The sequence below is a fragment of the Spermophilus citellus genome (assembly GCF_964194105.1).
Source record: "Spermophilus citellus genome assembly, chromosome: 4".
Classification (NCBI taxonomy): Eukaryota; Metazoa; Chordata; class Mammalia; order Rodentia; family Sciuridae; genus Spermophilus; species Spermophilus citellus.
This window is the reverse complement of record NC_138185.1, coordinates 42902879-42926303: the sequence shown is the minus strand read 5'-3', so window position 1 is coordinate 42926303 and position 23425 is coordinate 42902879. Positions and strand designations below refer to the sequence as shown.

The 23425-nt window shown below is 45.9% G+C and overlaps 1 protein-coding gene and 1 long non-coding RNA gene across 8 annotated transcripts in view; one reads left to right on the top strand and one right to left on the bottom strand.

Annotated features, from left to right (window-relative positions):
- The window catches only part of RRBP1 (ribosome binding protein 1), a 68232-nt gene that overhangs the window by 27371 nt on the left and 17436 nt on the right, over positions 1-23425 (top strand). For all 7 annotated transcript variants that reach the window (XM_081292651.1, XM_081292655.1, XM_081292649.1 and 4 more), the window contains exons 3-7: positions 13505-13653; positions 14776-14898; positions 17359-17511; positions 18521-18639; positions 20630-20783. In XM_081292651.1, the coding sequence (XP_081148777.1) occupies positions 13505-13653; positions 14776-14898; positions 17359-17511; positions 18521-18639; positions 20630-20783 (698 nt within the window). The remainder of the gene's footprint in view (positions 1-13504; positions 13654-14775; positions 14899-17358; positions 17512-18520; positions 18640-20629; positions 20784-23425) is intronic.
- On the bottom strand, positions 11905-17426 carry LOC308647993. The gene is made up of 3 exons (XR_014021754.1): positions 17314-17426; positions 15717-15801; positions 11905-12119 (listed from the first exon to the last, which is right to left on the bottom strand). It is a non-coding gene; the product is annotated as an uncharacterized lncRNA (long non-coding RNA).

Sequence of the window (23425 nt, the reverse complement as noted above, 5' to 3'; positions counted from 1 at the left end):
ATTGAGGTGAAAAGAAAATTTGAACCAGGAAAATAACTACCATGATCCTGATAAGAAAGATTAAATATTATAGATAAAATAGTAGTTATTTCAAGTTAACTTATGGTCTCCTGTTAAGCTTTCAATGAGCTATCCTCCTCTAACTTGACAAAAGTTGTAAAAGCTCCATCTGAGGGGAAAAAGGTAAGAACAGTGAATAGATTTTTTAAAATAGCATTTATAAGGCCTGTCCTGTCTGCTATGGGAAGATTTCTCCCAAATATTGTGATTATAAGTAGGGAAGTAGAATGGTCCAGAAATCAACTTTGTCACCCCTGAGAACATACATGAGGGATGCATCAGATTTTAGTAGGAAAGAAAAATGTTCAGTGAATGATTTTGAACACCATGTTCATAAAAACTTACTTACTCCCCCTTTAACTTACCCTTTCTAAAACTTTAAAGTTTAGATAAAATATATTTAATTTTAAAAGAAATTAATATTGATCTGCCCAGATGGTGGAAGACAGTCCAAGGTTGTAATGAGAGGTGGGTGTGGGGAAACTTGACTACACAGATGGCCAGGTGGGATTGTCAGGACCAACAGGAAAAGACAAAGCGGGAAATGGGCAACTGGTGTGACACTGGAAAGGCAAGGCAGATTTATTTTTTCTTCAGAGTCTAGAAACATGGGGAAAGTACTTTTTTGTATTTTTCATTTTTCTGAATTTGCACTGTGCATTTTCTGCTATTTTCTCATGGTTGGTGGATGCAGGCCATCTTTACCCCCACCCCACCCCCCGCACAGCCCTCCCCCCACCCCACAAAAAAAATATCCTTGAAGGTCCTGAATGTTTCTCCTCCTGCAGTTCTTCTCATATTTGATATGCAGACCATCCCCTGGGGATCTTGTTAAGATAAAGATGTGCCTTAGCTGGGGGGAGTGCTTGGGGTGAGCCTTCGATACTGTACTCTTTACCAGTTCCCAGGAGATGCTTCTTACCCCAGGCCTACACACAGGCTAGGAGGGACCTTTTCATATATCAGACAGTTTTGAAAATTCACAATATTCAAATAAAATAAACTTTATTTAAGATGATTACTTCAAGCAAGAAAACTTGGCTGTGGTTAAAAAGATTGTGGCATTGTGAATTGTATGACCCTTTTAAAAAGCAATTTCGCAAAATATATCAAGAGCTTTTGGAGGGGCTTGTAGTTTTCTTCTACTCCTGAGACTCTCCTCTGAGCAAAAAGTGTAATCTGTGGCAGAGAGGGTTTGTGGTTAGTGGCCCTGACTGCCTGGGGACTCAGTACATTCATTCTGCCCACCCAGACACAGAGCAGCCACCAACAGTGATGGGTGTGAATATTCCACCGTGACATGCAGAAACTTTACAGCATGATTTTCATTTGAAAAAAGTAGGATACCAGATTTTTTTAGACAACATAACAATAGAAAACAAAGACATTAGATGAGTGATAACTGATAAAAAAATAAGGAAATGTATAGTCTTCCCTCCATGACTAAGGGGATTGATTCCAAGACTATCCCCTGTGTATTTCAGACTCTCTGGATGTTTAAGACCTTTATATAAAATGACTTAGAATTTTCATTGTCCTGTATACTTTCTTATTATTTTGTTTTTATGGTGCTAGTGCCTCATGTATGCTAGGCAAGGGTTGTACCACTGAGCTATACCCCCAGCTTTCCCATAATACTTTAAATCATTTCTAGATTACTTAAACCTAATACAGTATAGATGCTATGTAAATAATTGGTTGAATTCGTGAATGAGGAACCTGTGGATTCAGAGTACTGACTTTCCACATTGAGAAGTCCAGTTGTCTTCTGATTTTTTTTTTTTTTGCAATGTAATAATATTATTCAGAGAAGTCAGAAAGTAACCTTGAAGAAGGATCTTGTGGCTGTGACAGTGCCCCCTGAAGTTGAAAATACTTGTGTGGAAGGCCTTTGATAATTTTCTGTGCAAGGCCACATGGGACAGAAATTCTAATGAGCTGTTGTAGTAGATAATTTCCTATTAAAATCCTTCTTATTTAATGACCTTTTAAATTATTTTAGGGGCATAAAATTGGGTCTTGATATATTATCTTAAATTCTGTGTTCATCATTCCAAAAGAACAAAAACAAAAAACACAACTCCAGCAATAATGACACTTCCCGATGTGAAAACAATCCAGAGATACCTGGATGTCAGAGGCAGGTGGAACTGCTTTTCCTGCATCTGGTAAACCCTCTAGATATAGCTTAGCATGTCAGGCCTCTGCAGTGGATTTATCTTAGAGTTGTGGTGAAATGCAGAGAAAGACCCTTGAGTAGGAGTCATAGAAGATGACCCAAGAGGGTGAAGGTCATTCATATCATCAAAGGCTGGGAGAGGCCACCCAGAATTGTCATTAAGGGAAAATGGCCTTAATGACTGGGTCAAGAGCTCTAGCTGTACTAAGGAGACCCTCTTGAAATTTTCAAGCAGTGTAAGCTCAGGACAGATGAAAGGAGGCATTTATGAACTTGGAAGGGAGTCATTAGCCAACACACATGGATGGGTGGTAAGTCCCGAAGTTCCAGGTGCTGCCTAATTGACAAGAGCATGTATTCAGTAGATTATTTTTCCATAGAATTAGAACAGTGTATTAGAAAGTCTCCAAGATGAGTATTTCAGGCCATACTTTGTGAAGACCAACACCAGGTAGATGATTTGCTACAGAGTATTGGCCTTTCTCTAGGTCAGGAACTCTCTGTGCCTGTTTAATATGCCTAAAGTTCTGTTGCTTCCGGTAGATGGGTAGATGTCTTCTGTTCTTTATGGGAAGAAAGATTCAGAATTCTTGCTTTTCCTTTTCCTTTTTTTTAATGTATGTGTTTGAGTGTGTGTGTGTATACAACCTCAGGGCCTTACACATGTTAGCTAGGCATGTGCTCTTATCACGGAATGAGGTCTCCAGCCTCTATTTTTTTTTAATTTTAATTTTAATTTTTTTTTAGTCATGCATGACAGCAGAATGTATTTTGACATATAATACATACATGGAATGTACATACATCAATTATATTGTCTATTCTGCTGCCCTTTCTATCCCCCCTACTCCTCCCCTCCTCTCCCATCCTTTCTATCCAATCTAATGTGACACTTTTTTTTTTCTTTTTCTCATCACAACATCATATATGTATTCTGTATAACAATGAGGTTCTCCTTCCATCTTCCGTGCAACTCCCCTTCTCCCTCCCATTCCCTCCCACCTCTCTTCCCTATTTAGTGGTAGTCTTCTTCTCATGCTCTTCCTCCCTATCCCATTTTGAGTCACTCCAGCCTCTATTTTTAAAATTTTGAATCAGGGTCTACTAAGTTGCGCAGGTTGGTCTTGAATTTCCAATCCTTTGCCTCAGCCTCCAAGGCACCACGCCTTGCAGAATTCTTGCTTTTAATGCTCAAAACTCAGCTTCTGCTCCTACCATGGACAGAGTGGCCCATACCCCATGTCCCTGCAATGGTGAGAATCTCCTCAGCTTCCTGACTTACACTCAGGATGTGGTAGACTTTGAGTCCCTGGAATGACAGAAGCTGAGTATCTCCTAGATGGAGGGCAGGGAAGGAGGTGCTGCCGTGATATGAGGAGGTTGGCATGCATTAAATGGAGGTGTCCATAGCTAGTCTGTGTGGATAGTGATGGAGGTTAAGGATCATGTGTTTTTACTGTATCCATTAGTTACATTGTCAGACCCCATGTGGCCATCATCAAACCAAAGCAGGAAAGAACATGTTCAGGAGTTATTGTTTTTTTAATTGAATGGTATACTTTTCTCTGCTCTGTGATGATGTTATCTAAGAATGTCCAAAGCAAGTGGAGGTCTCTACTGACTATGGGTTATGAGGTTAACATGGTGAATATATGTAGAATGCTTTATCTGGTTTTCTTGGGGCCAGGCTGTCCTTGACTAGATGACCCATTTGAATTTGCCTCATACGGACTCTCAAAGTCTGCTTATTCCCCAGCACAAATGCATTTTCCACTCTTTCTAGCTGAAGGGCTCCAGGAACATTTCTTAATTTTTGCATGTCTGTCTTCCTCCTGCTAATGGCACAGGAGGGAGACCCACCCCCAGCAACTGACAAGTAGTGGGGGCAAGAAGGGCAAGGTGAGCTGTTGGCATAGTGCCTACATCTTTGCAGCTATGTATAGGATAGAGGTCCCAGGGTGTGCTTAGTGAAGTGTGTGCCTTCCCTCACAGTCAATTTAGGTTTTCCTTCTTACAAATATGCGAGAAACACCGAAGAAACATGGGACAGAGAGGACATTTGCTATAAATGACAGAATTCCGGTTCAGGCCTTGCTCTGTGAAGACCCACTTCAGGTGGGTGATGTGCTTCAGAGTATTGGCCATTTTCCATCATGTTGGCCTTTCTCCAGGCCAGGAACTCTCGGTCATTTGCAGTGATGTTCCCACCTTGTCCAGCATTCCCTTAGAGTTTTTTCTTCATCTTCAGCCGTGCTTTTGTGAAGCACTGTGACTGAGGGTTTGAAGAACCAATCTGAATTGATGGTGCAGATTTTTACCAGAGGCTTATGGAATTGGTCTCCACTTCTTGCCATTACATCTTGTACATGGAGTTTAGTGTACCAGAATTAATCTGATTTATTTGCAGCTGTGACTGTTGGAAGGTGAGCAGTCATAAATGAGAAGCAGGCTTTAGTGTTTCCATGCAGTTAGACACATGTTCCTCCTTTTGTTGGTAAGGCTGTAGTCAGCTCCAACTGACCTGCCCTTGGCCTCCTTGCCCCTTAGCTGAGACTGAACTTCCATCCATCCAGAGCCTGTCTGCATTCTAGAGGCCACATGTGGCCAACCAAGGGGAACTGTAGGCAGAACTCCTGGTGGGCTGATTGGCCCTGGGTGTTCACAATTTCAGGCAGGACAGGGTGAAGTGGCCTGGTGACCATGCTTCTGGGATCAGGGAGATGAATGGGAATTGGGTTCTGGATTACTGGTGTGGAGCAGACTGGGAAGGGAGCTCTTCCCACGGATCTAGGACACCTTTACTTGGGCAGGTAAAGGATCCAGGGATCCTTTAACAGTTGACAACAGAGTGTGAAGGTCTAGATCTGTTCAATCCACTGTGAGAGCTACTAGTCACACAGGCCATTTAAATTGTCATTTAAATCAGTCAAAAGTAAATAAAATTAAGGATTCAATTCCTTAGTGGCACTAGCCACACCCTAAGTGCTCAGTAGTCAGGTGTGGCCAGTGGTTGGCCTTTTAGTGCAAAGAAAGAACATCTCCATCAGACAGAAAGTCTGGTTAGACAGCCCTGCTGTGAGTGAACAAGAGCTATTTGGAGGGAGATGGCCTTTTGGGTCACCTTCAGGTGGCCCTGTGAAGACAGGAATGTCTTTGCCAGCCCTATGTTGGAATCATACATGGCTCCTTTCCTGCATGATTTGGGCTGTCTGTTGTCCTCTGCATCACAGTGGGTGCTATGAGTGAGGTCCCAGTGCAGAACCAGCACTGGAGCTGCTGGGGTCTATCAGAAACTGGTGTTGCTTTCTTGGTCTTATCTAGCACCTGGTAAGTGGGGGTGGGGTGGGGCTCTTGCTGACAGGTGCCCCAGAAGAGACCTGGCAGGTGTGGAGGCAAACATAGGGCATGATTCTGCAGGCCTAAGTTGGAACTCTTCCAGAACATCTGTTCTGATTTTCCTACAAGAGCAGACCGGGGCCATGTGACAGGTTTTTACCACTTGTCCATGGCTGTAATTTGACAGTGAACACCTGCCTTCCTAATCCTTGCTTCTTAAAATTTATTATTACATAAATGTTTCCTGAAAGCAGGATTTCAAAAGTATAGAGGCATGGAAGGAAAATTGAGTCTTCCCACTTCATGCCTATCACCACCCTCTTCCCCCTGGAGACCCTACTCATCACATGCAAACAGTGGTTTATACAGCTTAGAAACTGCTCTCTGCTTAACAGTGTATTGGTGACATCTTTCCACACTGCAGTTGCAAAATGGCCACATTCAGCTGCATAACATTCTGAAGCATGAATGTATCGTAATTTATTTAAATGATGCTTAAGTAGTGTGCAGGCTTTTTTGGCTGCTAAAATTAATGCTGCAGTGATGTACATATATTGCTGTATGAGTGTCTATAAAGTAAATTCCTAGAAGTGTAATTGCTGAGTCAAAGGTGGGTACATTTTTAATTTAGGAAGATGGTATTGCATTGCTCTCCAAAAACATTTTGCAATTTATGATGAGAGGCCAGCACAATTGTTTTCTGAGTTAATCACTGCTCACATGGTCTTTGTTATGGCACTGTGGAAAGGGCTGTAAGTTCACGGGGGAGCATCATAAACCCAGCATGGAGTGAGCAAAAACATTGGCCTATGAAACAAGAAGTTTGGAGTCTTTTTTAATTGTTTAGAGAGAAGAGAATTGGCAGAATCCTAAAGTAGAAATTCCCCAGAACTAAAGTGTCTTGTGTTTGGGGTGCCATTACTGACCTTAGCTGATAGCCCAGAACTTGTGCATAGCATGTAAGGAAAGCCCAGTTTCTTGTGCAGGAAGCGTATGTATATGGTTATGATTGTTTTTTAAAAATCTGTTTTTATCCTCGGAATTAGTGTTTGTCCTTGTAATTATGTCAGATTACCTTCTGCCCTGATCCCTGGGCTGTCGATTGCTTACTAATCGGCATCTTGGTGTTACACTATCAGAAGAACTACTCCGTCCCAGTACCTGGAGCTAAGTTTAAGTCAATGTAGTATGGGCAGTGGAAGAGAGACTGGGATCTGCATAGTATTCTTGTTTGGGGACTCCACAGTTAGAATGGGTCTAGAACAGTATGCTTTTAACTGGAACTTAACTCACTCTGTGTTGCTATGGGAAGAGTCTGAGACCAGGTCACAGGTGGGGAGCCTACCAAAGACCTTTCTGTTCCTGCCTGATGGGAAAGGGGGGCCCTTGAGGGCATGGTACTTCTCTCATAGACTGTGGATTGGCTTTTCATTGAGTGACCCACCCCCTCTTCCAGCCTGCTCACATTTACTGATTTTACTCTGGGGCCGGAGTGTCAAGGCTCAGGAAAGCCCCACCACCCTTTAGGAGGGAGAAAACAGCAGAAAGGAATACCTTCTTCTTTTGGGGCATTAGAATGGAGGCCAGTTTTCAGGCCTCCATCATGATGCCAATGCTCATCCCAGCCCCTGGCATACACTGGTAAATGTTTATGAGCTGAGGAAAGGTGGAAAGTTAAAGGTGTTTCCCACATCCTGTAATCTGGCAGCATCCTGTTGGATGAGGGTGGGATGGAGCCTGTGAGCCCTTGTTGTGTGCAACCTCCCTGGGCCACCATTCAACCTTCACCAGATTAGGCAGAAATAAACAACAGGAAACACAATCCAAAGTCTAGAGTTGAGTCTATAGCCTAATGAGGGTGGAGCTTAGATTGTATAGGGAGGAATTATCAAAGCTACCAGGAAAATTATTCCAGGTAACCACAGCAGAGCATATTCCTTACTTAGACTATTTGTTAAAATGATAGTAACACCCCTTCCTACTCCTCACTACTACCACCATCCTTTTTGCATCCTGGGCCCGCTGTGTCCTAGGCCTCCTGCTGGTCACCACAGGAAGGGTGACCATTATGCTGTTTAGTTTGTGTTGAGATGTGTGGCTCATGATACTCCTTTGCCTGCATTTATCCCCTACAGTTCTGTACAGTGGATTTACAGGTTTCCTGTTTCAAAAAGTGGAAAAGTAGAGCTCAGACCTTGCAGGAGTTGCACAGCCAGCAGATGGCAGCACAGAGTTTCCCTGGGCAGTTTTCCAGCACTGCCCTTCCCTGCAAACTGCTTTTTGCCCACTGCCAACAAGTCGTGATACTTTTTCTTTTGACTTTAAGTCAGTTTCTCAGGGTCTGAGGCTCTGAGGACAACTCTCAGGGGCTTTTGAGCCATTATTCACCTTCTGTGCTAAGTTCTTCAAACCCAAGTTTTGCTTTTCTTCCTCTTTTTTAAAAAAGAGAACAAAAACGGACCCTAGGGAAGTGAGCCAAGTATCAGTGAGAAGCCACTAGATGATATTCTTCCAGAAATCGCCATTAGGTCACTTTAAGGCATGGCAGTGCTGGGGCTCTAATCACTGCCTAGGCAACTGTAGTCAGAAAGACCAAGATTGTAAACATCTTGTTTATTTCTGCAGGCATTAGGTAAAATCTTGATTGTCATTGAAATTGTGTTCTCCTTCCACTAACCTTGTATGCCTGAGGAAACCCAAGGAGGGATCTTGCCCAGAAGTCCTCCATTAGTTATCTGTCTTTTAAAAATATTGTGATGTGTGAGGGTTTTTTCCCACAGAAAAAAGAAAAAAAAAATTGTTTTTGGTTGTTGTTATTGAAATCTCCAGGAGGAGGGGAGAACAGAAGTATACAGAGGAAACAGAGTCATTCAGTCTATAGGACATTTTAAATTTCATTAGAACCATTTAATACGTGTCCTCTTAATTTGGTAACATTACTTTTTCCTCTAATCAAAGGGAAAGGGCTCAGTAAAGGCCCCAACCTGATTTGTGCTTACTTCCAGTGCACTTGAATGCCAGATGTGATTGTCTTTAGCAGTCAGGGGTCAATGTAGGCACTCTTCCTTTGCCTGCCTGTTGTCAGGAAGGCTGGCCAGTGCCTGGCCTGAGCTGATTTTGGAGCTGATTTTGATTCTTTTCCCAGCCCCCAAGATCATGCTCCATGTTAGGAGCATGGCTTGGCTTCTTAAATACTTTTGGGTTTGGACCCTTGTCTTGGGGGTTTTACCTGTACTGTCTGCCTCTATCCTGGTCCATCTTGGCATACTGAAATCATTTCCCCAAACTATAGACCTTGCTCCCTTTTAGGCATTTCTCTGCTTACAGGGTAAAATCCAGATCCTTGGAGCCTGGGAAGCCTTGGATCTACTCCAGCTTCACCTCCCTCTTCTTTTGGAATCTGACTAGCCAGGCTCCTGCTAGTCTCAGTGCCTTTCCTGGGCTGCTCCCATTCCTGTAGTAGTGCTTAACTCAGGGGCCTGCTTTAAAGTGATGTTGCTACAGTAGGAGCTTCCCCTGGTCTCCTTCATATTACGCTGTTGCATGACTGCCCCCTGTCCACTGCCTTTTCTACATGTAGTCCTGCTTCTAATTTGCCTTTTCAGGCCTAGTATTTGCATACTGCTGGGTACACAGTAGGTACAGTATTTGTGTTTGGAGACTAGTTGGACTTGCCTGCTCTGGGCAGGGCAACTGGGTACCTGCAGCAACAGCTGGAGTTGAGCTGGAGATTTTTGATTGGCCCAAACTGGCGCTGAGGTGATAACCCCTCCTGTTAGCCACCAGCTGTCACCAGGCACCCAGAAGGCAGTTCCTGGAACTGGAATGGTTTGATTCTCTCCCCTTTGGGAAAGGAGGTTGAGTGTGAGCTGTGCAGGAACTTTCCAGCAGTTACACACTGGAGATCGGGGGGGTTGAGATGAGGGTCAGCTGCTGATCTAGCACTGGGCTGCCTAGTCTCAGGAATCCCCTTTTGGTTGACATCTTCCTTTTATGGCTGAGGCCTGGTGATTATGCAGGCAAAGAATAATTTATTCAAAGTAATTCATGGTTGGCAGCGAAAGAGAAAGAGACCCCTAAATGCTTTTTTGTAAGATAAATTTAATTTTAGGTGATAAAGCCTTCCTGTGTGGTCACAGAAGGCAGTGTAGTTTTGAAGTTTGGGGCTTTAAGCACATTTTCTGAGCCACTGCAAGCTTCTTGGTGGGGAGCTCTAGAAGCACAAGGCTTTGCTTACTTAAATTTAGCATCTGGAGTAAGGACAATGGTGTGAGGCTATAGCAAGGGGATCCCCGACTCTGGTGTTCTGTCCAACCTATCTTCTTGGACAGATTTGGCCATGGAGGGGATGGTTCCCAAGCTTCACCCTTGCATGACTTCTTCATTCCTTTGTTTGTTGAGAATAGGCAATGGGCAGGGGGCTCTCTTTAGAAGGGGGTCAAGGTCTTGTATTCTTCCTGGGGTCCTTGAAGGATGGTCCTGTGAATTTATTGTTCAGTGCTTTACCTTGTGCCAGGCGTTGTCTCAAGCATGTTGCAGTATACTATCTGCAGCCACACTGTTAGGAAGGAATGATTATTACTCCTACTTCACAGAGAAAGAGAGGCAAAGCGGGGGGCGGGGGGGGGGATGCGGTTAAGCCCCTTGTTCAAAGAACTCAGGAGGGAAGGAGTTAAGTTAAAAGCTATAGCCCAGGCCACCTGGCTACAAAGGCCTTGCTCTGGCCAAGGGCAGAGGTGGCCTGCAGACCGTACCTGATCCATGGATGTATTTGTTCAGCCACATGGTGATTTTATTAATTTATTTTTTATTGAGTTAGCTGTGAGCATTGAGGGTCAGGAGGTACACATGAAAATCTTATTTCTAGTCTCTTGGACAAGTCTGCAGCTCTGAGGGTTCTTGGGAGTCGTCACCTGGAGATGAGGTAACACACTTGGACCACCCAGTTGAGGGGAGGCTTATCTCCTGGGACCAGGCCTGTGTGGACATTTGTCATAACACCTGTCTTGCTGTGTCCACGACCAGGCAAGGGTCTGATGATACCATCACAGCAAGACACAGCCTGCATCTCCTTCACTCTTCTGTTCCCTCCTCCTCCTCCTCCTCCTCCTCCTCCTCCTCCTTCTGCAAGCCTCTTGGCCTGTCCTTTCTTGGACTTTGAGACCCACCAAGAAGGGGCAAACACTGAGTGTAGCAGCTGCCCCTCAGGGAGCTGGTCTCCTCTAAAATTCCCTGCCCCTATTCTTTTTTGAACCCTGTGGCTTAACATATACATATCTTTGGCATATATTTTGGATTGATTTTAGTGCCTTAAAAGTTCACAGTACCAAGTCCTCAAGTATTTGTTGGAGACCTGAGTGAGGTGTCAGGCATATGTTAGGCTCCTGTGGGTATGATGTTTGTGATTCACTGAGAAGCTCAGAAGTTCTGATTCCTGCTTCTAAGTGCTTGCCTTTTTTTTTTTTTTTTTTTTCAGTTTTACTGCCCCTGATTTGGGGAGAATAGAGGTGGTGCAATTCTTACCTAAAATATTTAATGAAAAAAGTTTTGTGAAGTTAATGGCTCTCTAAAAATAACCTAAAAGGGAGTGTTTGTGTAAGCATGGAGAAATTTCTGTGAAAGTTTCTGTTGGGGTGAAGAGGCAGAGAAGAGTGTTCAGTTTTGCTCTACTTAGCTTAGGATTATTTTACTTGTTATAAGTTGCTTATATTTTTAAATTAAAATGTCTAACAATTTTTAATATAATTATACTAGAAAGTTTTAATAAAGATTCATTAGAATACCACTGGAAGAAGACCCTAGGAAATACTGTGGACAGAGCATGCAGGAGTGCATACACGTGCCAAGATTGGGGGGGCATCTGGCTGGGGCGAAGCCTGTGAGGAAAATGGTGTTCACTAGCAAGGCCTCCTCCAGTGGTGTTATCCAGATGTTCCCCTGGTGGAGTGGGGCCACAGGGCCTGACAGAGTGTCTTCAAAGACAGAGGCCAGAGTCCTCAGTCACCTGGGACCCTTTTCAGAGACAGTGCCTGCCAGGATTTCAGCAGGAAGCATTTTAGAGGTCCCCAGAACTGGAAAGGAGTAGAGACTACAGTCCAGGAGAACTATAGTGTGAGCTGCAGCCATGTGCCACTTACGTAACCGAAATGCTCCTTGTGAGCCACTTAACATAGGCCAAGAAGAAACAAATGGAATGTATTTTAATGACATATTTAGCCCAATTTATCCAAAACATTATTTCAATAAGTAATCGATATATAAAATTATTACGTCTATTTCACACTTTTTTTTTTAAACTCCAAGTCTTTGAAATCCCGTATATACTTTCCACTTGTAGCATATTTCAAATCTCACAAGCCACATTGCAAGTGCTCAGTGGCCACATGTGGCTGGACCTTTCTGAATCAGAAAAGGAAATGTTTCTGCAGCCATCGGCTGGACATAGGCTTTCATGGCTGTCCTGCCTCTTCTGCAACTCCCTGTGTCTTTGAAGAGGTGGTCTTCTTCTCCTGGACAGTGCTGACAGTGAACATGCATCTGGAGGCTGAGGGGGGAAACGAGAAACCATAGCCAAAATGGTACCAATGGGGGTGTCTTCTGAGGGTGAGCTCACAAGGGGTCTTTATGTATTTATTTACTTATTTTTGCCTTGTCTATACCCAGAATTTTCTCTTGTGTGCATAAGTTTATAATTAAAATTATTTTATATACAGATATCCCAGTGTAAAGAAAGAAGGGGGCATACCCTCCCATACCCATTTTTGTGGCACTTACCAACTCTTAGGCCTTCAATGTGAACCACATTCTTTTTAATCTCCCAAGCTTCACCAGGGTAAGAAGTTATAAAATAAAAGGTGTTCATAGCAACCAGCTCGCCCACATCCCGCATTCCCCTTATTAAGGTATCATGCTAAGTGCTTTAACTTGTAATGAAAATATTGTGACTGGTAAGTAAAAATATTGTGACAAGTCAGAAAATTCGAGGTTGCTATAGAAACCTTTCCCATTTTTTGTCCCTGTAAGGTGGGCTTAGCTGAAGGTGCTGCTGCAGGCTGCTCTCTTTTTGTTGTTGTTTCATCTTGTTTTAGCTCATTTTTGGCCCTCTGTTTTAGCCATGGTGTAGATTTGGGCCTCAGTGGAAGGAATAGCCTTAGCATTTCAGGCAAGGCACCTCAGTTTACCCTTTCTTACCTCTAGGCTGCATGAGAACTGTGATGAGAGACACTGTGCATGGGGAGTAGGAGGGTGGTGAGGAGTTCTTCATTAGTGATAATTGGTTGTTGGCAAATGGCTCTGTGTCCTTTAGGAAGTCATTCAGCTACCACCGAGTAGACCAGCCCATTCTGGAAGAGTCTAGCCCAGTTTGTCCTTTCCCCAAACCTGTCACTGATTAAGCTTCATTCAGGGAGTGTTGGAAATAGAGTGTTTGACCCTGAATGCATGGGAAGCAGCCTCCCTCATTTTCCATCCTTCTGTGTGGCTTGGGGTGTATGCCATCCTGGGGGTTCTGCAAGTGGTCAATGATGGATTCCCTGAGCAGTCAGAGCCTATAGGAACACAGGGACATGTTAGTTAAGGGAAAATCTTCTGGAGTTGTACAGGGTGAGAACTAGACCAAGGTATTTGCTAGAAAAAAAGGAGTGGAGAAGGGGAGAAAAAACTTTGGGGAAAGTACCCCTTGCTTAATTCTGGATCCTAATGATAAAGGGATGTTACTTGATCCCAGGCTGGGGTTTTCTCTGGGAAGTTAAAAGGGCAATGCAGGGTACCATTGTTTGTTCATTTTCAATGCCCTGAAGGAGCACAATGCCACCAGCCTGCTGAACCCAGGCAGAGGGACAGACCAGATCCTTTTCCTTCTGATGGGCTTTGTTATGGCGTCTGTCATTTTGGGGTGTGAATATAATGCTCTGCTCCTTCCTATTTCAGTGTCCCTGGATTCCAATAGCCCTCTGTACCTGCCTTACAAGACACTGGTCTCCACGGTTGGAAGCATGGTATTCAATGAGGGTGAGGCCCAGCAGCTCATTGAGATCCTGTCTGAGAAGACTGGCATCATTCAGGACACCTGGCATAAGGTGGGCCCATTCAGAGACCATTTTAGTGGGCTGGGGCTGGTGGCCCCTCTCCACTGCCTTTCAGGGACCACTGAGCTATAGTGGTTGCCTGGTCCGAGACACCTCCATCCCTGGGAGATATTCATCAACCATGCTTGCTTGCCAGGCTGCAGAGAGAATTTTCCTAAAACATTCTTCACATCTTCCTGGCAGGACCTAGCCACTCATGCCCATGCACAAGTAGCGTGAATCACCCTGAAAATGCTTTGGCTTCTGCCACAGCCTGGCTACCAAAATGGGAAGCCTCTTAAGAGTCAGAGGCAGACCTCTGCATTACAGGGAGTCTGGGGAATAGAACACATAAGGTGGGGCCTCACTGATCTGTGGCCAGAGCTCAGAGTGTGGGAAGGAAGGTGTAGGAACACTGGGTAAGAGAACCTGATGGTGAGCCCTGAGGAGCTTCTCAGACGGACCTCATGCTATCAGGCAAGTTTTGAGTCTTACCCTTTGGTGCCTCTGCCCCAGAAATGCTGTGTGCATGTGTTTCTTTCTTAGCCAAAGTCTGGAGTCAAGGTAACTTTTCTGGAGTATTTAGTGGCTAGAGGTTTTGGGGGTGCCCTGAGAGCTAGGCTGGGAGCTTCTTTCCTGACGCCAGTGGGAGTTAATTCCTTTCTGTTGCTGGGGGGTGTCATGCATCATGTATAATCTCAACGATACTGGGAGCTCCTTGCTCAGTGAATGTTGGGGGTCTACTGGGCATGAGTATTGAAGGAGTTCAGGGTAACCACACAAGAGACTCAGTTCAGGCCACTGTCTCCAGAGTACACCTCCCTCTGGCCCCCTGGGCTGCAACCAGTGGCCTCCAGACTGCACATACTGGCTCAGGGGGCTGGAAATATGAGGATCCTAAGTACTACCCCAGGAATCCCTATTGCAGAGGCTGAGTGGCTGAGCAGGGCCACCTTTTCTCCCTATAGATGCCTGGAGTTAGTGTGGACCTGCTTGCCTTGAAGCTTTTGTTCCCACTTCATCAGACCCTCGGGCCTCCCTCTTACCTGATTGCTTGGGGGTAGGATGGGGGGAGGGGACAAGCAAATTGTCTGTCAATCCCCTGTATTAACATTGGCTCCATGGCATTTCTAGGCCACTCAGAAGGGTGACCCTGTGGCAATTCTGAAACGCCAGCTGGAAGAGAAGGAAAAGCTGCTGGCCACTGAGCAGGAAGATGCAGCTGTTGCCAAGAGTAAACTGAGGGAACTCAATAAGGTACAGCCCAAGCAGGAAGGCGAGCCCACTCAGGAAGCACACCTTCCAGTCCCTTGCCGGCCCCTCCTTGGGCCATGATTGTGCTTGATCATGATAACCAGGCCAGGATCAGCTCTGAGACAGGCAGCTTTCCCATCCAACTTGCATGCTAGGCATGGAGCTGTTATCAAGCCTGTGACTGATGGGGCTGGAGATTACATGCTGTCTTTGAAGAGCCCAGGGGTGAGGTTGGGTCGGGAGCAGAGTGGGTTCTTTCTTTATGGTTGCAGGAACATATGCAAGTCAAGCAAAGATTGGGGACCTCAGTTTGTTATGGAGATGAACCTGGTCAATCTCATGGTGACAGGGGAATATTCTAGAAAGGAGAGTGGACACAGTTGTTCTAAGGTTGAATTTCCTTGAAAATTGGGGCAGGGAGGCAAAAGGCACTGCTTTTCTCCTTTTTTTCTGATGTCAGTGTAATGATGTGCTAGTAAGCACCTGGCTCCTTAGAACTAGCCCATGGAGGGTCAGGGAAGAGTTGTACTCTGAATGGTAATTGGTAATGGGTTTGCAGTGCTATGGGAGTGAACTGGGGGTATCAGTCAAAATGGGTCAGGATCTGAGGCGTAGGGGGCTGCTATTCCCTCTGCCTAATTCCTTGGGGTCTGTCCCTGGTTTGTCTGTTTTTGAGGGGTGAGTCCTGATTCTCTAGCCTTCATGGAGGAAATGCTCGGCAGGGCAAGGGGAGCCTTCTGCAGGGATGGTCTTGCCTGCTTGGAAAGCTGTCTTTTCCCTGCAGAGACCTGCAGGCATGCTCTTGTCCTCTGCCCACCTACCTGCCAGTGGGGAGATGGCCTAGGTTGAGGAGGGTCCAACACCATCTTGGCTGCAGTTCTTCCTCTAGGCACTTCTATCTGCTCACTTGAGAAGAATTGGAAATGAAATAATTTTATTGTTCATTCAGGGGATGTACCTCTGAGCCAGACAAGAAAGTTCTTTGGGTGGGGGGACAGGCTGGAGAGCAGAAGAGCCTTTGGATATTTACTCTTTGTGTTTTACCCAGAAGCAGAAACCAACCAACCAAACAGACAAGGCTCCCATGACCTTCCCTAGTGCCCAGTGACCTATCCATCCATGTTGTTTTCTTTCTTTTTTTCCAAGATGTATCTACACATGATCTTTGCTTGAACCACCCTGGGTTATTGGTCAGATGCAGGGCAGCTAGAGCCGCTTGCCCTTGTTCACCAGTGTCAGATATGCACATCTCCTCCTGACTCAACACACATCATGCTGGAGTTAGGCCTAGGCTGTGGCAAAGAGTATTACACCACAGTATTTGGCCAGTCCTGCAAATGAGAACTTGCCTACCACTAAAGAACCAACTGACTAGCGTTCCCACTGATTAAGAGTCCATTTTCCTGTATCCTTTTTCTAAACCAAGTTGAGAAATTTCATGAAAATTTAAGTGACAGGAATCGGGGGGTGTTTACATTGCCAGCTGGTTTTGCCTGGCTAGTTACCTGTAGCTGCCCCTTTTTATTTAGAATGGGCTTTGCGATGAGTCACATTTGTGGTGAATTGTGTCCCTCTTTCCTATTATGGGGTCTCTGTCCACAAAGGACAGGGTGGCAGGTGCGAGGGAGGGAGTGCCCCTTGTTGTTGGCCCCCTTAGATGTGGCCCCTGTGCTTGCTGGCCATTCAGTGCCCAAGATCTTCCTCAGAGGTAGCTGCATGACACAATTTCCAAACCACAGTCCAGACACCTTAATCAGGTCGAGATACGTATCCTGTCCACCCCTGTTGGGGAAGTAGAATGTGTCCCTTAGTAGGAGCTGCAGAGATACAGCCTATGATTTTTATTCCCCTTCTCACCTGTCAGCCTTGACTCTGGGGCAAAAGAAGTTTAACAGTACGTCCAACCACAGCTCTCTGTCTCCTGACCACATTCCGGTCTCTGCAGCCTGAGGAGGTCCTTTTGAGCTTCCAAATGCTTATCTGTCCTAAGACGATGCCCTTCAGGCTCTGCCAGTGGCTCCTAATTTTCAGCCCCAAATCTACACCCTGAGTTCCACGTCCTTCCCACGCCACTTCTGGCCTTCCTTCCCTTCCCTGTTGCTCACTTGTGCCCCACGTGTCCTCCCTTTGCTTACCTCCTGACCCAAGAGGAGGTTGTTGTCACATATCTGTGTGTGGTAGACTTCAAGCCTTGGGAAGCAATCTCTCTGGCCACAGAGGCTGAGACCAGCTGTAGCTGAGAGAAAACCTTTGTTGGCATTTTATATCTTCCTCTAATTATAAGTAGTTAAATGTTTGTAGATGCATTTCGCCACTTTTCTTCCCTGTACTCCTGGAGTAGCTCAGTGGTAGCTATAAACTTGGGTTCAAATCCCAATACTGCCAAAGAAAGAAAAAGAGAAAGAGAAGAAATCTGACCTCATCTCTGCTCTGCTGACCAGTCCTTCTTTCCAATTCTCCCAGGAGATGGCTGCAGAAAAGGCCAAGGCAGCGGCTGGTGAAGCCAAGGTGAAAAAACAACTGGTGGCCCGGGAACAGGAGATTGCAGCTGTGCAGGCTCGCATGCAGGCCAGCTACCGTGAGCATGTGAAGGAGGTGCAGCAGCTGCAGGGCAAGGTATGGAAGGGGACAGGCTTAGTGCAAGGTCTGTCTGCCCAGGACTGAGGATGCTTGCAGGGGCCTGGGGCTGTGGCATTTGGCTGAATGGTGCCAGGCAGCCTGTTATGTGTGCATTTTATGATAATAATCAGAAAGGCATAAAGTATATTTTAAAGAACACTTCCAAAAGAGCCTAGCCTCAGGTTGGAGGTAGAGCACTTGCCTAGCATGTGTGAAGCCCTAGGTTCAATTCTCAACACTGCGTATAGATAAATGAATAAAATAAAGGTCCATTAACATCTTAAAAATTTAAAAAAAAAAAAAGAGCCTAGCCTCAAGTGGCCAGCATTGTGTCCCAGTTTGTGGGGGCCCACCATGGACCAAGGTGTTAGCTTCCAAGTGAACCTGGAATAATGTCAGCTCCACCTTCTCCAGATATTGTTGGGATGATTCTGTAAAATAGTAGGCCTGAAATTCCATAGCTCCAGGATGGCCCCAGCACATCTTTGTGGGGCTGCTGCCTGTCCAGGCTGGCCTTCCTTGTCAGAGCCTGAAGCTTAATCTCCTGACACTTGCCCTTTGCTTGGTCAATGGCTGCCTCCCCATTGCACATCTCAGGAGGTGCTAGGGAGGTTAGAGGGTCAGAAATGAGTCTTTCTCATTTCTGGTAGTTGTGGCTTATCACTTTATCTCAGAAGAGTCAACCCGTGTGACTTTGGAGGCAGACATGCATAGAGTGGTTCTGAGGCTCTTAGCTGAGTGCTCAACTGGAGTTCAGGCTGAGTTCTGAGAACAGTGAGGAGGAAGAAAGGGTGTTGCTTTGGGTTACACTTAGCTTTGAGCTCTTGACACTAGAGCTATGCTGTTTCCAGTCCTCTTATTTTATAGCATTTTCCCAACCTCTATGTGGAGCAAGTGGAGCCTTTGGGGTTTTCTGTTGGTGAGCTGTGACCTCACTAACCCTACCCCAGAGATCTATTTTCTTGATATGGTCAACACTCTGATGACCTTGTTAATGACTTTTCAGATCCGAACTCTTCAGGAACAGCTGGAGAATGGCCCTAACACCCAACTGGCCTGCCTGCAGCAGGAGAACTCTATCCTGAGAGATGCCTTGAACCAGGCCACAAGCCAGGTAGAGAGCAAGTAAGTTGAGCATCCTATGCAGATACCACTATGTCACATTCCAAGGGCTTTGGAATCCAAGTGACTCTATAGGTCTCTTGCAAGGACGTCACAGTGCACTCTAGTTCTTACTGAATGTGGGGTTGGCCTGGCTGCAGATGTTTCTGCTCCCTCCCTGTGTTGGGCCGCATCCCAAGCTTCCATCTTTTGTGTGGGTTTGAGCAGCTGAATCTTCTGGTAGGTGGCCTGGTACCTTTCAGGTGGTGAAGATTTCAGCAAGAGTCAGGGTGCTCCAACCTTAGGCTGGCCTTGCTAGCATGCATGGTATCAGTGGGATCATGCACCCTCAGCCCCTGGCTGCTGCTAGCTTCTTGCTTTCCTGGAAGAGTGAAACTTGCCCAGTGCCCATCTTCATAAAACTCCTGGTTGTGACCTAGAGTATCACGGCCAAGCTGTTTGTCCAGGAGGAAAGTTTGTTGGTGGTGTGGGGACCTCATTCTCCACTGGCAGTGCCCTCTTCCATTCTTACACCCTGGTAATGAATACTGTATAGTACGCAGGCCTGCTGAGTAAAATTCCTATTCTCTTGCCTCTGCTAAAATGTCACAGAGCCCACAGTGAGTTGGTCAGCTCTGGAGGGCAGCTCTTCACTTCTGCTGTTGAGTACAGCCATACTCTCTTCTGCTTCCCTGACTTGGGCCATCCCTTAAAAAAACCCAGTGGGCTGTCTGTCCATGTGCTTGTCTGCCTTCTTTTGGCTTGAAGTACCCTGTAGGGACTTTAGACTTTATGGGGTTCTGTTATTCCCAGAGCATGTCCTTCTACCAAGAGAGGACTGGCTAAGGCAGAAAGCACTGGCACTCATCATGTAGCCAGGAGTCAGATGGGGAGAGCCCTAGTACAGGAGCTGGGCAGGGAAAGAAGTCTAGCCATGGCTTTTTGGTGGCTCCCTAGAGTGGAGGGAGGTCTAACAGCTGTTTTCCCATGCTGTCCTTCTATCAAGGTCACCTCCAGGTGTGTGTGCACATCTTCATTTCCTCCCTGACACATCAGTGTCTAGACTGCCATTTCCTCAAAAGCCACAGCACAAGAGGAGCATGGGGCTGAAGAACACACTGGCTTCCCTGACACAGAATCTTTTGTGGCCTCCTTACTGGGAAAAGCTCTAAAGCATGGGGACTTGTCAATCTGGATGTGGTGGCTGTGCCTCTTATCAGTCTGGAAGCCCTGCCTGGTGTTGGGTTTTTTCAGCTCCAAAGCAGTCCCAAGGGGCTGCTACCCAGCCTCCCACTTCCACCCCAGGTTGCTTGAGTCTTGGCATTGTAAAGCACAGGAGCTGGTGCAAATGAGGAAACCCAAGTCAGAAAGGTGAGACCCCACCTGTCAGCAGAGCAGGGCTGGCCTAGACCAGGTTTTGCCACCCTGTCTGGTGGTGTCTTATTGTCAATTCACGCTTGCAAAGGAGCAGGCCTACAGCTGCCCTCCTTCATCTTAATCAAGTTTCCTTCTGTAACTCCAAATATTGCTCTCAGGACCTGAGAACCACTTTGAAGTGCATGCAGTGTTGAAGGGTCTGCTCCATAAGTGCCTTGGGCTATGACTGAGAATGGTTTCCCTGGCATGGTCATGGTTGTGGGACACATGGCTTCTGCAAGCTGCTGCCCTGCCCTGCAGGGAGCAAGGCATGTTTACCTCATCTGCAGCTCTTTTGTACCCAGGTCAGCAATGAGAAGAGTATCTGACCCTTTTTCTGTGTGAATTTCCTGTAGTTTCTGAGCTCCTGTGGGAGGCTTGGCACATAGTTTGCCCTTTGCTCTCTCTGGTCCATATGCTATACTGGTAAAACAACATCTTTGACAAAACACACACCAAACTTCAATGGATGATAATGCAAAAGAGGCCTTGGTGATGGCTCCAAGATGTGAGCACATACTTCAAAAAAGAGCAGATATACCAGAGAGGCATAGGCCACATATCACCTGTTTCTCAGGGACCTGTGACTGTCTTGCAGGCAGAATGCAGAGTTGGCAAAGCTCCGGCAGGAGCTCAGCAAGGTCAGCAAGGAACTGATGGAGAAGTCAGAGGCCTCGAGGCAGGAGGAACAGCAGCGGAAGGCTCTGGAAGCGAAGACAGCTGCCTTTGAGAAGCAGGTCCTGCAGCTGCAGGTGAGTAGGGGTGCCTCAGTGCCCCCATTCACTGCCCATTGAGCCTGTCTGCATTATGGGGATGGGCAGGGCTTGTAGCCACACTAAGTCATCCCTTTCTAGCCATGAGTAACAGATGGAGATGTAGGCAGTTCTTGAACCCTCAACCCTAGCTAGCCTCATTAATAAAAGTGATAGCATTAAATGGATGCTTTCTATGTGCTAAGCATTAAATGGATGCTTTCTGTGTGCTAAGCTTTGTTTAGAGCATTTTATAAACATTGTAACCCTATGAGGTACCTACTCTTAGTGTTTGCATTTTACCCATAAGCACATTTGAGGCACAAAGTTAGCAATCATATTTAAGACACCGTAGAGGCAGGATTTGAACCCCCTGAGTCTAGCTCTAGATCCGTATTTATCCTCCCATATTTGCCACCATTGTGATCCTGCAGCAGTGGAGAAGCCAGTGAGCTAACTGGCTACATACATATCCTACTGCTTCGAGGACAGGTGGGATTTTCTTCTTTCTTAGCCTTTGGATATAGCTAAAATCTGTTTTCCCCAAGAGTGTGTCCTTTCTCCTTCAAAGAGAGGAAGGTTTTCCCCTTAGTGCACTGGGCATCATCTAGCATGTTTTCCTCAGCCCGGGGGCTTTGCTGCCCACAGGTCTGATGATTTCCAGTGTTTCCACTGGCTTGTGTCAGGGAAGTTTGACCAGGCTAGGGGCAGTTACCTTAGGCATGAGGAGCTTTGATGCCATACTCATGTGGAGGTTAAATCACTGGAAAACAAGGAAATCCTGGTGACTCAAGAGGCTTTGGGTTGTTTTTTTCTGCTGTATCTTCGAAACCAAGCTATGGGACTAGAGTAGCCAGACATGAAATTCTAAGACTGATGTTTGAATGGATACAAGATACTAAAAGAGAACATAACAAACACAGTTTGAATTTGGGTGGAATCAAGATGGATAACTTGGTATTTTCTGATTTTTTTTGGAAAGCAGACCACTGAGATCAGATTCTTGGAAGTGGGCCTGCCTGTGGTTATATTTTAAAGGCTCCTAGGTGGTTCTGATACATCTGAGGAAGGACTTTTCACTATTGCAGCCTGGTTTTCTGTCACATGTCATTCCTAAGGGTGGAGGCCTGGCCCTGGCTCTTACCAGCAAATTACCACCTGCAGATGTCTGCTGCCCCTGTAGGTCTCTGGACTCTCATCCACAGCCTGGGCCTAGACAGAGGAGTCTATTCTTTCTAGTTTAACACCACAAATTCTGTGGCATGTGGTCAGGGAGGTTGGGGGATGTGGCATTGTCCCTCATGATATTGATAGTGAGGCCCCTGGCAGCAGCTACTGGATTCAGATTTCAGCAAGTTATTTCAGAGCCTCAGTGTCTGTCCTGTGGGGTAGTTGTGGGTATGTCCTGGTAGTTGTGCTGACATACAGAGCCTAGACCTAGAACTCTGCCTTGAGCATAAAACAAGTTCAATAAATGCCAGGGTCCCATTCAGGAAATTTCTCTGACTAGAAGTGTGGGTTGTAGAAAGGGCCTTTCCCTGTTTTGCTGAAGTGGAAATGGGGCTCTTTCCATTTTATCCTTCTCTCACCCGAGGCGTCTTCACTATGAGCCAGTTCTTCAAGGACCAGGATGGGTGTGGCCTTCTGTGCTTACCTTGGGCATAGAGCTTTAGCATCAGGAAGCAGACCCCCATCCCTTTCCTTCCCCTTTAGTGGCTTGACGAAGCCTATGTGAAGGAGAGTGCAAAGGGTCCTTTGAAAGTGCTGGTGGCACTTGTCTTGGCTTCTTGTTCCAGTGAGTGAACTGAATTTTAGAAACTCAGGAGCATTTTATACCAGTCCCCAACCGGCCATGGGACCAGCTTTTGAAATTGCTCAGTGTGATTGGCTGTGTTGACTACCTTCTCCTTCCAGGCAACTGTGATCCTAAGATGTATGCTCATGGGTTCCATTGAAGATTCTAAGTTTTTGGTTCCAAAGGCGGGTGGGTTGTTTGCTTGTTGCTGGAACCATTATTCTTTTTTTTTAAATTTTAATATTTATTTTTTAGGTGTAGATGGACACAACACAATGCCTTTATTTTTATGTGGTACTGAGGATTGAACCCGGGTCCCGCCCATGCTAGGCGAGCACTCCACCACTGAGCCATAATCCCAGCCCTGGAATCATTATTCTAATGAATGGAAAAACATTCAGTCTTCCTACAGCCCTTTCTTAAAGAAGAAAAAGAAAGGAAGAAATTGCTAGTGGTTTTCTCCAGTGACAATCTGGAAAAACCATCTCAGTGACAGGAGCAGAGCTAAGGATGTTGCAGCTCTGAGAGGGAGGCTGGGCCCAGGAGAAAAAGCTGGTCTGCTTCCTGAGGAGCCTGTGGCAGTCATTCCTTCCTTCTCTTTCATCCCTTGGAGTTAGAATGAAACTGACCCCTTGCTATATGCCAATGCAGAAAACATTGTGGACCCTAAAGCTGTCCTGATTTTGTCTTGTACAGTACATGTTTGTCTACAGTCTGATGCAATGACTTGACAACGACTTTTCTGGCTCCAGATCTACCTCTGCCTTCATGGTTCTCTTCAGAGCATTTAGCCTAGCACCATTGGGCTAAAGAAAAAGAAATTGGGGTGTGGTGATAGAAGCATGAC